The sequence below is a fragment of the Hipposideros armiger genome, unplaced genomic scaffold (assembly GCF_001890085.2).
Source record: "Hipposideros armiger isolate ML-2016 unplaced genomic scaffold, ASM189008v1 scaffold_93, whole genome shotgun sequence".
In the NCBI taxonomy this organism is placed as follows: Eukaryota; Metazoa; Chordata; class Mammalia; order Chiroptera; family Hipposideridae; genus Hipposideros; species Hipposideros armiger.
In genome coordinates this window covers 1019389-1033742 of record NW_017731443.1, presented here as the reverse complement: position 1 = coordinate 1033742, position 14354 = coordinate 1019389, and the positions used below count along the sequence as shown (strand labels likewise).

At 49.2% G+C, this 14354-nt stretch overlaps 1 protein-coding gene across 1 annotated transcript; it reads left to right on the top strand.

Moving 5' to 3' along the window:
* The first annotated feature begins 221 nt into the window (after positions 1-221).
* Positions 222-13979, top strand: BBS1 (Bardet-Biedl syndrome 1). Its single transcript, XM_019645181.1, has 15 exons — positions 222-306; positions 614-690; positions 807-841; positions 3230-3502; positions 3604-3650; positions 3786-3824; positions 3927-3999; positions 5730-5861; positions 6885-6991; positions 8322-8442; positions 8608-8766; positions 9874-9943; positions 10432-10590; positions 12735-12868; positions 13824-13979. Exons 1-15 carry the CDS (start codon positions 260-262, stop codon positions 13977-13979), a joined length of 1629 nt encoding a protein of 542 aa, XP_019500726.1. The 5' UTR covers positions 222-259.
* Positions 13980-14354: the final 375 nt, after the last annotated feature.

The following is a 14354-nucleotide window of genomic DNA, read 5'->3' as shown; positions in this document are numbered from 1 at the left end:
GCCTGGAAACCAGAGGGCCTGCCACTGACCCAAAGATTACAGGGGCCAAATGCTCCGGCTGGGAAAGAGCAAAAATCAATCATGTGAGCTGGGATGAGGGATTGCATTTCAGCAGGCAGAAATTCAGCAAAGAAACCACCACGCTGTGCATGCCTGCTGCGCTCCAGGAACCTTTGTGCGCGCGCTTCCCGGAGCCCGGTTGCTTTTAGGAGTTGCACGGCCGCTGCAAGGGCCGGTTGCCAGGGCGACGCCTGCGAAGATGGCTGCTGCGTCCTCATCGGATTCCGACAGCTGCAGAGCTGAGAGGTAAAGACGAGTCCTCGAGGACTCCTTCCCTATAAATGTGGCGAGTGTGCCCTGGCCCCTGGGATCTGGGCTCCTGGGGTTCTCGAACAGCGCAGGGTTTCCTTGAAGGGCTCTTAGGGATCAAATAGGGAAACTGAGGCCCAAGGAGTAAGTGTATGTGTGACTCGAGGTCACCCAGGACTTGGACTCAGACGTTCTGTACCCCCCGTTCAGAGTTCCCCACCCCCCTCAGCCTCATAGACCAGCTCCCTCAAAGTTTTCTCCCCCTCCCTTTGTACTCACTCCCCAACTCTCGCTCCTCTCCCAGCAATGAGGCCAATTCGAAATGGCTGGATGCGCACTACGACCCCCTGGCCAACATCCACACCTTTTCTGCCTGCCTGGGTGAGTCTCTGGGACCAGGAATCCCGGGTTCTGGGGAGAAGGAGTCAGGTAATGGTTCTGCAGTGAAGCCTCTAGGATTCTGAGGCCTCGGCTTACGCTCCTGTTGTGTTTTCCAGCACTGGCAGATTTGCATGGGGACGGGGAGTACAAGGTAAGCAGATCATCGCAGCAGAAAGAGAATTAGGAGGGAAACACCAGAAGTGAGATTTTTCTGATGGTTCCAAAGAAGCTCAGCGTAATCTGGAACTCATGTGTACTCTGAAAAAGCACATTTAGTGTTAAATTTCATTTTTATGTGCAAGGTGAAGAGAACCTATTGATTTCATAACACAGGCGGCAGAAAGTAAAGCTGAACAAAACGCTGCTGGGGATTTTACTAAGACAAAGCCTCTTAATTTTGTTAACTTGACATAATTCGTCGCCGGAAGGGCCCATTCCTTGGTTGGGGGAGGGGGGGGTTAGAATCTGGAGGGGAAGTAGAAGGGAGGGATTTGAGCTTTATGTTTATCAAAAGGACATAGGTTTTAAGATTAGCCACGATCTGATCATTGTTGAAGCTGGATGATGGGAATTGGGGGGTTCATTATACGAGTCTCCCTACTTTTGTATATGACTGAAATTTTTTCATAATAAAAAGATTAAATTTTAATATAAAGATAGGTAAAATGTAAATAAAGAAATAAATAACAATTTTACATTTTTGAAAGGTTGAGAAATATATGGGGCTTAAGAAAGGAGCTTAATGTATATTGAGTATCCATTTCTGGACTAGATCCTCTTCGAGGCATTTTCACATACACGGTTAATATTGATCCCCATTTTGTTAATGGAAAAATAGATTCAGAGAGGCTAAGTTTACTGAGTTTGTAAAAAGTGGCAGACCTGAGTCTGTCAGATTCCAAGTTATGTGTTTGTTCCACTATAGCCAGCCCTCGCCATGGGCAGTGAACCCACAGTGAGCATACTAGGTGGGTAGCTAGAACACAGCCCTGAATCATACCCTACATAGATTGTGCAGTAGGATTCAGTGCCTTTTGCCACCAAACTCTTATCCGTAAAGCATTTGGCAATTTGACAAGCATACAGTAAACCCCTCCTTTGTGTCAGGCATTGTGCAGACACTAAACGCATAAATGAATCCATACACAGTTGGGAGGAGATGTAGACACTGCCCTTAATTCACCCATGATATTGACTGAACACCTAGTATGTGCTTGGCATTGGGTTTATAGCAGTAAAGGGTAGAGAAGTCACAGACCCAATAACTCATGTGAAATGTCAGATGCTTTCGTATAGTAACTTTTTTAATGGCCAGCTTGTTTACTGTTGATTCCAGCATCTAGTGCCAGTACCTGGCACAAATTAGGTACTTGATAAATATTTGTGGAGTGGATTCTAAAATAGAATATATGCAAAGTATTATGGGAGCACCAGTGAGAGAATAATGAAATCTGTCTGGAGGCACCAGGAGGCAGTAACATGTGAACTAAGTGTTGAAGGATGAATGAAGTGTTTCAAGAAGGCACGGAACAGGAGGGAGAAGGCATTCCATGCAGAGGGAACAGCACACGTGGAGGCACACAGAAGCTTGGACGTTCACAGCATATTTGGAAAGAGTAAATTTGGAGTTAGAAAGTTGAGGCTAATGTAACAGCACTGGCTTTGGATTCAGACAGACCTAGGCTCCAATCTCAGCTGTACCGCTTACTAGCTGTCTGACTTTTATCTAACATTGCAAAGCCACAGCTTCCTCATTTGTGAAATGTGGCTGATAATACCTACCTCACAGGTTGTTGAGAGGATTAAATGAACGTTTCTGGTGTGGCTCCTGGCACACTGTGTACATGCTCAGAATCCAGCCATGCTGTGGGGCAGCCCCCATTCTGGCTGGGAAGGTGATAGGAGACAAGCTGGGAACCAGGTCAGAGGGGCCTTGAAGACCTCACTCAGGAGACTGGGCTTGCATGGCAGCCACAGCGGCTTGGAGGATGGAAAACGGAGACTGAAGAGCTTGGTTCTCTTCTCTGCAGCTGCAGAGCGTACCCTGCTCTGCATGCTCGCTTCTGCCTCCTTAGCTCTGTTCCCATTCGGAAGCCAGGACTCAGAAGCCCAGATAGGAGTTTTCAGTGCCCCACTGACCTCAGCCACTGTCCCAGTGTCTAGAATGGTGCCTGGCCTGGAGCAGGCCCCTGAAATGTTTACCTAATGAATAATGAAAACATCAGCTGCCACCTACTCCTCACTAGCACTCACCAGGTTCTGTATTCGTTATCTCATTTGATTTTCACTACAAGTGTCATGAAGTAGATGTTCCCGTTTTGCTGAGGCTCAGGAATTTTAATCAACTTTCCCAAGGTCACAGAGCTTGGAAACTTCATTTGAAAGCCTTTGTCATCATCCCTCCCCCGACTCCCCCCCCCCCGCCATGGTACACTGGTGTGGTGTCAATGAATGTGCACCCGCAAAAAGGCTGAACCCGAAAGGGTCAGTAGAGGGGTCTTTAGACCTGAACTTGGAATGAACAAGCCTCTTTCTACAGCTGGTGGTGGGGGACCTTGGCCCAGGTGGGCAGCAGCCCCGCCTGAAGGTACTCAAAGGACCCACAGTGCTGACCGAAAGCCCGCTACCTGCACTGCCAGCTGCGGCTGCCACCTTTCTCATGGATCAACACGAGCCCCGGACACCAGCTCTGGCACTCGCCTCAGGCCCTTGTGTGTATGTTTATAAGAATCTTAGGCCCTACTTCAAGTTCAGCCTGCCCCAGTTGCCTCCCAACCCCCTGGAACAAGATCTTTGGAACCAGGCCAAGGAGGTAAGTCATGTGGGCAAGAAGGCAAAGATGGCAGGCATGGGCCATCCATTCTCTGCCTGGCTCTGGAGCTCACAGCCTCTACCTTCTTCCCATGCTGTCAGGATCGGATCGACCCCTTGACCCTTAAGGAGATGTTGGAGGGCATCCGGTGAGAGCCCACCTTCCCCTTCATGTGCCTCCCACCCCTCCCTCGCTCCCCCAGCCCCACTGTTTCATCCCAGAGCTCTTAGTCTGACCCCCTGTTCCTCAACTAAACTTGCCATGATTGCTCCTCTCCTTGCAGGGAGAAGGCAGAGGTGCCTTTGTCTGTACAGTCGCTCAGGTAAGGGCCCTCTGGAGGGCTGGGGCTCTGGAAGCTCTGGGGGGAAGGGAGTGTCTGTGGAGTGGCCCAGGGCATGCAGATGCCAGTTCTCTCTGTGTCCAGGTTTCTGCAACTGGAGCTAAGTGAAATGGAGGCTTTTGTGAACCAGCACAAGTCCAAGGCCATCAGACGTCAGGTAATACCCCTTCTCTTTTTATTTCCCTATTAAAAAAATATGGATAATTTTTTAAAAACCGTGTAACATGAATGGTAAATTTTATTGGGGGGTTGGAAAAGTCATGACGTATTTTTTCTATGTTTTTCGTTGCAAAAATGCATCGTGACTTTTCCGACAACCCAATACAACTAAACCTGACTAGTTTCACGTTGCAGTTTCCCTGCCAACCCATGCCACATATATATGGTCACAGCTGTAGGACTTTCTCCATTTCCTGTGGACAGTGACAGCTTTGAATTGCTCTATGGTTAAAGAACTTCATAGAACTTTTATTGTCTTGAGGGTAAAGGAAATACATTCTTATCAGAGAAAATTTGGAAAATAAAGAGAAGTATAAAGGAGAAATATAAATGACTATAATCTCACTACCCAGATACTCTTATACTCGCTCTTAGCATTTTGGTACATTTCCTTCATAAATACGCTTTTATATCTGGCTTCCCTTGAGTACATAACATTATATCTCGAGCATTAGACAGTCTTTAAGAACTCCATTTTCAGTGGCCCCTTGATTATTTCATTTGTTATTCATAATTTCACTTATGGTATATGTAACCATTCACATTCGCAGGTCATTGGAGAAGAAATGTATCCCTTTTATTCACTGCATTTTCTTTTCTTAGTTATAATTTTAATTGCTTTATTGATTAATCTATTCAAGGATGAGCTCTAGTAGTCCCTGACCTAGGGACTGACCCTCAGTCCAGGGACGGACTCCCAGAGCTATTCTCTGCATTTTAGAAAGCCTCACGGGAACCATCCACTTTCTGTAGAGGCCTCTTGAGCCAAGCACATTGACCAACACGTGCCTCAGCTCTGGCTAGTCTTAGACTAGTTCTGTGAGAAACATTGTTCTCTCCTGCTGATCAGCAGCTCAGATCCACAGCTGTCCATATCTCTGAGTACTTTGAAAATCGGAAAGTGAATTAATTACTGCTTAAAAGATTCAGTTTGGGGGGCGGGGACAGTCTTTCCCAGCCTATGTCTTCGTTACATGATTGGGAGCCACTAACTTCCATGCTTCTGTCACCTTTCTCGTTCCACTAGGCATTGAGAATGACTTCTCTCTTTTAATCTTAAAGATAATCACACAGTGAATGACTTTATCCAAAGAAACATTTTTGGTCCTGCTCATTATTTCCATAGGAGAAATTTCTAAAAAGGGGATCATTGCTTTTCTTTTGTTTTCTCTCCAATCAAAATTACAAAAGGAACATGTGCCCCCTGTAGAAATGATAGAAAAGCACAATGAAGAAATTAAACATCGCCTGTGATCTCGTTGTTCAGCGGAGATAACTGGTGTTTGTGTTTAAGGGTTTAGCCTTTCATCGTGTTTTTCTATTCACGTGTTTTTTAAATTGGGATTATACTAACATCACTTTTTGCCTACTTTTTTCTTGTAATGCATTAGAAGCATTCTCCCTCTCATTGAATCTCCTTTTACAATGTGATTTTTTAAATGACTGCCTGGTTTAGGATCATATGGATAGTTCATAATTGATTTAGTCCTCTTCTGTTAGAAAGTTAGGTTGGTCGCAATAAACACCTTTGTACATAAATCTCTGTTGCCTCTCTGATACTCTTCCTCCTCCTCTGCCTTCTCTTTTCCCTCCTGGGACTTCCTGGGAGTGTCTGGGGCGGAGTGGTGTGTGGGGACCCCCTGGGTAACCCCTGGAGTCCTCCCACAGACAGTCATCACCACCATGAGCACCTTAAAGAAGAGCCTGGCTGAGGAGGACGCCGTGTCCTGCCTGGTGCTGGGCACTGAGAGCAAGGAGCTCCTGGTGCTGGACTCCGAGGCCTTCACCATCTTGGCCAAGGTCAGTGTGGGGCCTGACCCTGGGCACCCTGAGGCCCAGCCTGCATTCCCTCCCTCTGTTCCCCCGCACCTCCTGCGCCCAGTTAGTTCTTGGCAACACGTGTTCATTGTAGAAACACAATAAAATGTAGCTAAGCATAAAGAAAAAGATATACATCCCCAAATCCCACCACCCACAGATATCTACTATTAAAGTTTTAGTACATGTCTTTCCAGACATTTTCATACTTAGACACAGCTATATAACTATACACACACACACACACACACACACACACACACACACACACACGTATATAGATAGATACATAGATTTATTTATTTATTTATTTTTTAATGGCCCAGTGGCATAGGATCATGTCACCTGCTCTTTTCACGTAGCAGTAGCTTATTAATGCCTTCCCATTTCTATATAAAATCACATCCGGGGCCGGCTGAGTGGCTCAGTTGGTTAAGAGCTCGCTCAAGAGTTTGAGCTCTGAGCAACAGTGGTTCGAGTCAGCCCGAGCTGAGCAGCCGCTGAGCTGCCAACAGGTGGCAGGATGGCTCAGCTAAAAAAATAAATAAATAAAAATAAAAATAAAAATAAAATCACATCCGCCTTTTCAGAGGCCACACAATATCCATTATACAGCTGTACCATAATTTAATATCCATTATACAGCTGTACCATAATTTATGTGCCTATTGTATGTTTAAGTTATTTTCAGTTTTTCACTATTATTAACACCACTGCAGTAGGCTTCTTTGTCCAAACATCTTTGCATGCTTGTCCCAATATTTCCTTAGGATGCATTCCTAGATGTGGCATAGTTTAGTCAAAGGGTATAGACTTAAAGGCTTTTGCTACATGTTGCCGAGTTTCCCTCCAGAAAAACGGTAGGAGTTTAAACTGTGACCAACAGGGTAAGAGTGAGGAGGTTGGGACTTCAGACAAGGAACCAACTGAGAGGAGTAGGTTCCTCCAGGGTAGGGAAGGCCTGGGGCTCTGGAGAAATCGGGGTGTTTGGCCTCTTCTTTGCAGATGAGCCTCCCCAGCGTTCCCGTCTTCCTGGAGGTTTCTGGCCAGTTCGATGTAGAGTTCCGGCTCGCCGCTGCCTGCCGCAATGGGAACATCTATGTCCTGAGAAGGTAGCCATATCTGTGGTCTCTGGGGCCAGAAGGAACATCTCAGATGCCTGGTGGTTTCAGGGCTTGAACAGGGGTTTGGGGCTTTAATTTAGGAATGGATGGAGTGGAGAAGTTCATATAGGAGACTAAGCCCACGAGCATAGGGGGCTATCTGGAGGCTTGTGTGATGGGGGCTGGCAAAGTGAGGGACTGGGCTGGGGGGCTGTAGCACATGGGCGGTGCAATCAGAAATGGGAAGAAATAAAAATAGTCTCTCCTATGTGTTATATTGCCATACAGGTCTGTGACACTTTCTAGTTTGATATTCCTTATAGCATTCACGTTTTAATTTAAGAAATGTTTTTGCGCACCTATTGTATAAAGTATTGGGGCTATATTGATGAACAAAAGAAACATAGCCCTGCCCTCATGGGAGGACAGATATTAGAGTCAACAAACCAAGATAATACTGCACGTTGGATGTGTGCAATAGAGGAAAAATAATGGCATCAGGGTGATCAGCAAATGCCTGTTTGTAGAGATGACTTGAAAGTGAAGAAGGAGCCAGTTATTCAAAAAGTGGAGAAAGAGTGTTGTAGGCAGAAGGCACTTAAGCAAACTCAGCGTGGGAAAGACATTGGCCTGTGCTGCCCGAGCATGGTGGGCAAGGAAGAGGGTGAAAAGAGGGGACGTGGAAACCGGGCTGGCTCACACAGGACCTGTTAGGACACAGTAAAGATTTTGGGTTTTATCTGAAGTGCAGTCGGAAACTGCTATGGGATTTTAATCAGAAGAATGACATGATCCATTTACATTTTTAAAAGATTACTCTGCTGGGTGGAGTGTAGACTGGAAGGAGGCCCAGAGACCAGTGTGAGGCTCTCAGCTGGGTCATCAGGTGGGATATGATGTTGGTGATGAAGAAAAGCGAGCCAGAGCCCGTGACTGGTAGGCAGGAACTACCCCTACTCTCTGGATAAGAGAATCAGAAACCAGGAAACTGACACAGTGCATTTACACGGAGCAAACTCCTCATGCTTCCTGATAAGTTACGAAACTGCCTAAATCCACTTGGTCTGGCCTAAGGTACACTCACTGAAAACTGTTAAATGCCAGATTACCATACGGATCACTATAGGAAAGGCAGGAGGGAGACCAGGAAGGGGAACACACTTCATGTTACCCAAGGTCACGCAGCTACCAAGTGGTACAGATGGAAATAATACCATGTCATCTGCTTTGGGGCCAGGGTTCCTTCCAGGATAGTCTGTGGGGCTTAGAAAGAGGAGGATCAGCCAGGGAAGGAGAGAAAGTTTCTCAGGGGCTGGGAGAGTGTGCCTTTATTTCACAGAGACTCCAAGCGCCCCAAGTATTGCATCGAGCTGAGTGCCCAGCCCGTGGGGCTTGTCCGGGTACACAAGGTCCTGGTGGTGGGCAGCACCCAAGACAGCCTGCATGGCTTCACCCACAAGGTGTGGCCTCCCAGCAAGCACCGCCCCCAGCCCCTCCTTGCATGTCTCCCCAGTCCCCCAAAGCAGGCGGGCCCTTCTGATGTCCCCTTCTCAGCAACTCCAGCCAACCTTTCTTTCCACTCTAAGCTCCGATTCCCCTACAGACACTTGGCTATTCCCTCCCAGGGTAAGAGGCTGTGGACAGTGCAGATGCCAGCAGCCATCCTGACCATGAACCTCCTGGAGCAGTGCTCCCGGGGCCTGCAGGCCGTCATGGCCGGGCTGGCCAATAGAGAGGTCCGCATTTACCACGACAAGACCCTGCTCAACGTCATCCGCACCCCGGTGAGCCGCTGACTCCGTGCCCCACTCCCACCTCTGGGGCTGCTTAGCTGCCTGCCAATCCCACTCCATCCGCCGCCCTTGACTTTTGATGCATTTCAGAAATATTTGTTGAGCACCTTATATGCACAACTCACTGTATTGGGGGGGATAAAACAGTGACTCAATCCTCGACTTCAGGGATGTTACTATCTAAGGTGACAGCTAGCCAGAGACACAGCTAATTTAAACACAGGCAGACCGAAGCAGAGCAAAATGCTGAAAAAGCACAGAGCAGACTGAATGACGGGGCAGTGGTGAAGGACGAATGGGGATGGAACTCACGAGTTATTTCACAGTGCAAGTGACGATGCAGCTGGGCCTAAAGGCAGTTTGCCAAGTCGATAAATGAAGGAAGAGCACTGCAGACCAGCAAGAGTATGAACACAGGCTGAGAGGCACGAGTGTTCCCAATTAAGGAATCCAGATAGCTCTATGAGTTTGGACAGAGTTTTTCAAAGACTAAGTTGTAAGTCATCAAATGAGCCACAACCAGCAACATTAAAAAAGAAAGTTCAGAGTATATCATGTGTGACACTTTTATGTGTATGTGTGGATAAAATGTCCTGTGTCACAATAGAAAATGGAAAGGCAACTGGTTTGGACCGCAGGCTGCTGGGAGGGCAGGCAGCGTGCGGCTTGGGGGAAGGGGAAGGAGGAGAGAACTGGTGGGACAGGCAGGCTGGACAGTCAGATGTGGAAGCCTTAAATGTCCTGACAAGGAGGACAGAGGCAGTGGAGGTTCTCTAGAAGAGAACACACATGATGTGCTTGCGTTTTTGAGAGGCAGCGATGTGAAGGACAGGCTGGGGAGAAAGACTAGGCTGGGAGGCCTGTTAGGAAGCTGACCCCAAAAGCCCAGTGATGTTTAGTCTGGAACTATGGCCGTGGCAGCGAGGTGGGGGGAGATTAGGAGTATAGGAGTATTTCAGAGGCAGCACTGCCCCAGGCCTCACCTCACATCGCACCTGTTATATCATACCTGGGTCCCCCAGCCTTGTCCCTCCACCTCCAGACTTGCTCTCCTCTCCAAGATACTTTCCCAACTAAACTCCAGTGTCTCCACCCTAGGATGCTGTGACCAGCCTTTGCTTTGGCCGCTACGGGCGGGAAGATAACACCCTCATCATGACTACACGAGGTGAGGGGAGTCAGAGCTGGCGAGCAGTTTAGAGTGGGGCGCGAAGGGGACAGGCCCAATTATGGGAAGGAAGAGAAGGTGGACGGGAAGCATGGGTGGACCTGGGTGTGGAAAGCGAGGCCCACAGACACCCATCCTATCTGGGGCGGGGCCTCCACTGGGGACAGCTCATCAGCTGTTGATATCGTTAGCCAGGGGCCAGGCCCTGGGCTGGATTGTGTCTTCAGTTTACTCCAGTATCCCCAGGGCCTGCCGTAATACCAGGAATACCACAGTACTCGATAAATAACTGTGAATGAATGAATGAACTAATGGTAGGAGGTTATTAAGACACACTGCATTCATTCCAGAAACTCAGAGTCTTGGCAGAAAGAAAGACACGGGCACAGAAATGAGCCCAGATGAGGCAGATTGTCTCGGGGAGACATGTTGGGATGTAGGGTGGAACTGGGGAGGACAGCTCTGTTTCTGTCTGTCCACTTCTCTAGGCGGTGGCCTGATTATCAAGATCCTGAAGCGCACAGCAGTATTTGTGGAGGGGGGAGGTGAGGTGGGCCCCCCACCAGCCCAGGCCACAAAACTCAACGTGCCCCGAAAGACCCGGCTTTATGTGGATCAGACACTGCGAGAGCGGGAGGCTGGCACCGGTGAGATTCAGGCCAGTTCCTTCCTCTTCTTCCTCCATTGCTCCAAAGTGGCAAGAACTGGGTGAATGACGCCTAGGGGCCCTGAGCCGTGGGTGAAGACCTGGGTGAGCTGGGCAGGAACTCCAGGGACAGCCTGCACATAACTACCTCAGGTGGAAGGTACAAGAGCTCTAAGAATTCAGAGGATGAAGCAGTCACTTCTAGATGCAGGAATTCTTGTGAAAGAAGTACAGTTGGACTAAGGTTCTTCCTTTTCCTATTCAGTTTTTCCTGCTCATTCATTCATTCATTCAATACCTATGATTATGCCAGGCCTTGTGCCAGGTGCCTTGAATTAGGCAAGTCCCTAACTCGAGCACGGTCTACCTTGCTAACTTCATGCAAAGGGCTACTGAGGCTCACAAGAGGAAGTTTGCTTGGAAGATGGGGAAAGGCTTCAGAGAGAAGTGACTTTGGACTTTACCCTGAAAGACGCTTACAAGTCCACCAGGCCGAGAGGGATAGGGAAGGACGATTCAGGCAGAGGTTGGGTAGGGGCACAGGGCCCTACCTGGATTCAAGCAGTGTCTGCCTGTAGCTGTGAGTACAGTGCAGGAAGGCTGGGAGACCAGAGGGGAGGCTGGAAAGGCAGATCAGAGCCAGCTCCGAAAGGGCCTGCAGTGCCCAGCTGGGATGTTTGGGTTTAATTTAGGTAGTGGGGAGCTGGGAAAGATATAAAGCAGAAAAATTCAGTAATTCAACCAACTCTGTCTTCAAAAGGGATCTTGCTTGCAGTTTAAAGGTAAATTAGAGGATAAAGAAAATAGCTAGTAGGCTATTGTAGCTTAGAGAGTCCAAGAAAAGCAATTGATGTAGTAGAGAAATAATTAGGAAGTTCTCCAAGGTGGACAAGTTTTTAAAATGCAAAAATCAATAGCTTTTGTATATACCAACAGTAACCAGTTAGAAATATAATGGAAAGTTTCCATTCAGCATAGCAAGGAAATCCCTAGAAATTTAACCAAAAAAGTCCAAAGTCTAATAAAATTATAAAACTATTCTCAAAAACAAAAGACCACCTGAATATTTAAATGACAAGATTTACCAATTCTCAGGGTAGCAAGACCTAATGTTGTAATGCTGTTGATTAATTAACAGCTTGTAAAATTAATGTAGAGGGCTTGCCAAGTGGCTCAGTTGGTTAAGAGCTTGCTCAAGAGTGTGAGCTCTGAGCAACAGTTCGATTCCTGGCCCGAGCTGCTGCTGTGCTGCCAACAGGTGGCAGGATAGCTCAGCTAAAAAAATAAAATAAAATAAAATAAAAGTGTAGAACCATAGCAAAGTGACAGTTCAGATTCCACTGGGAGTTGTTTTGAGGACTTGATGAATTGAGTATAAGAGAAGAAATTGGGGGGAAAAAGGAGGGGACTTAGCCTATCAGGTAACAGAATGAACTGGGCAGCTGTAGGAATTCGCAGCTGTGGTTTCGATACAGGAGTTGATACCCATCAGTGGCACATTTAGGAAGCCTGGAAGCAAACCCTTATATATGTGGAAACTCAGTGTATGTTAAAGGTGTTTCAAATTAGTGGGTAAAGGAGAGACTATCCACAAAACGTAATTAGGACACCTTGCTTCTAGGAAAAAAAGAGCTCTACCTCATAACAAATACAAAAATCAGTTCTGGGTAGGTTAAAGATAAAATGTAAAAGAACCAGAGGAAAAGGAAAGATTAGCAGATGGGATAGCATAAGGATGTAAAACTTCTGAAAGGCAAAAGGCACCTCACACACATACAAAGTCGAGGACAGACTGGCAGACATCAGGAGCGGGGACGGGATTGGGCTCTGGAGATGGCTTTGAGGAAGAGCTGTCAAATCTTGACAAATGATTGGCGGTAAGGGGTGAACCCGCGACTTGACGGAGGGGGATGCCGTGACGGAGGTGGGGAAATGAGCTTGCTTTCCGCCTTGTTGAGTTTGAGGTGTTGATAGGACATCCAGATGGAGGTGACCATTAGTTAGAAGCAGCCTTCCCGTTCCCCACATTCCAGACCCTGCCCACTACCCTCCATTACTCTCCCCGCAGCAGCCTGAGTTGGAACACCCCTTTCCCCGCCCCCCCACCCTCACCTCCAGCATCAGCCCCTGTGTGTCCCTCCTCAGCCATGCACCGGACCTTCCAGACCGACCTCTACCTGCTGCGCCTTCGGGCTGCCCGTGCCTACGTGCAGGCCCTCGAGTCCAGCCTGAGCCCCGTGTCTGCGACAGCCCGGGAGCCACTCAAGCTACACGCTGTGGTGAGCACTCAGGTGTTGCGGGCAGTCAGCAGCCTCAGGGCCAGAGGGGCAGAGGTCGGAGGTGGGTGGGAACCCATCAGCCCCAGAGCCAATTCCAAGCCAGCTAGGTCCTGTGCCCCCTTCTCAGCTTCCCACAGGCCCAAGGGTCAGGCCTCACGTCCTCCTTTGGAGAGTCCTCTTACCTTCTCTGTCCTGTGCTGCCTCTTCCCACGGCTGACCACAGAGTGGGTCACCGACCAGCTCCCTCATTCCACGTGTGCCTCAGACAAGCCCCCAGACTTGGGGCAGGGCGCACAGTAGTCACCTTGGGACGTTTCTTCCCAGGAACCTGGAAGAGCTCTTGTAGCTGTGCGACAGGGAAGGACGCTGTTTATTTCAGTGACTGCGGGCAGCCCAAAGCATTAGGACGGCCCGCTACAGGGAAGGGGCCACCCTGAGACTCGCACAGGCAAAAAAAGGAGGAGTGGCCTCGCGGTCATCAGGGCTCCAACCAGCTCTGAGTGGCTCCCTGAGGCGTGCCATCTGCCCCAACTGGGTTTCTGATTTACCTTTCCCTCAAGAAAGTGGATAGATATAGAGAGGAAGAGGCTACAGAGCAGCTGAGGGGAAGAGGGAGGAAAATGAAACGATTGCGGCCACCATAGTGTAAGCGGAGAGGCGGGCCAGGCCCTGGGAAGACGGGCAGGGCCGTGCTGAGGACATAGGTGGGAGTTGGGGCCTGCGTCCCCAGGCCAGCTCTGCCTTCGACCAACTTGCGGAGTGGCGTCCATCCAGCCCCTTCCCCTTCCTGGGCCTCTGCCAACCTTCTGAGCTTCTGTGCCTCTTGTGGGGCAGAAGGCCAGTGCGTTAGAGTAGCTGAAGGAGGGTGATGGGGAGGCGAAGGGGTGGGGCAGCCAGGGCGCCCGGTTGTCAGCGCCCAAGGCCACGAGGCACTAAGGGCTTTTTCCACCCACAGGTTCAGGGCCTGGGCCCCACCTTTAAGCTCACACTTCACCTGCAGAACACCTCGACAGCCCGACCCATCCTCGGGCTGCTCATCTGCTTCCTGTACAATGAGGCTCTCTATGCGCTGCCCAGGGCCTTCTTCAAGGTACTGGACCCTTCCCCCTGAGACGTGACACAGAGCGCCTCCCCTGGTCAGAGGTGAGGGAGCAGGCAGGTGGCCGCAGCCACAGACCAGGCTAGGGCACAGCAGGGGCCTCTGGGGAGAGCTCCCAAGACCTGCCTCAGCCACGTTTTCCCCAGCCTACGAGAGGTCTCAGAGCCACACAGAAAGTGCTGGGAGAACAGCCATGCTTGGGTCCCTCCTATGCCTCTCCCAGAAGCCCATTGGTGCTGGGGGGGGGGTCCCAGAGCCCACCCTGTTTCGTAGTCACTCCTGCAAGCAGGAACGGAGCTTATCTCTACCTCAAGGAGAACATTCCACAGTGAGGAGCCTGGTTTTCCCCCAGGTCCTCCAGATTGGGAGGACCCTAAGTTGGGAGGA

Excerpts from the sequence above, each read along its gene's own strand:
- BBS1 (XM_019645181.1), top strand. The coding sequence starts at position 260 with ATGGCTGCTGCGTCCTCATCGGATTCCGACAGCTGCAGAGCTGAGAG. Across the intron at positions 3,651-3,785 it reads GAGATGTTGGAGGGCATCCG|GGAGAAGGCAGAGGTGCCTT; the intron begins GTGAGAGCCCAC and ends CTCTCCTTGCAG. Across the intron at positions 4,000-5,729 it reads CCAAGGCCATCAGACGTCAG|ACAGTCATCACCACCATGAG; the intron begins GTAATACCCCTT and ends GTCCTCCCACAG.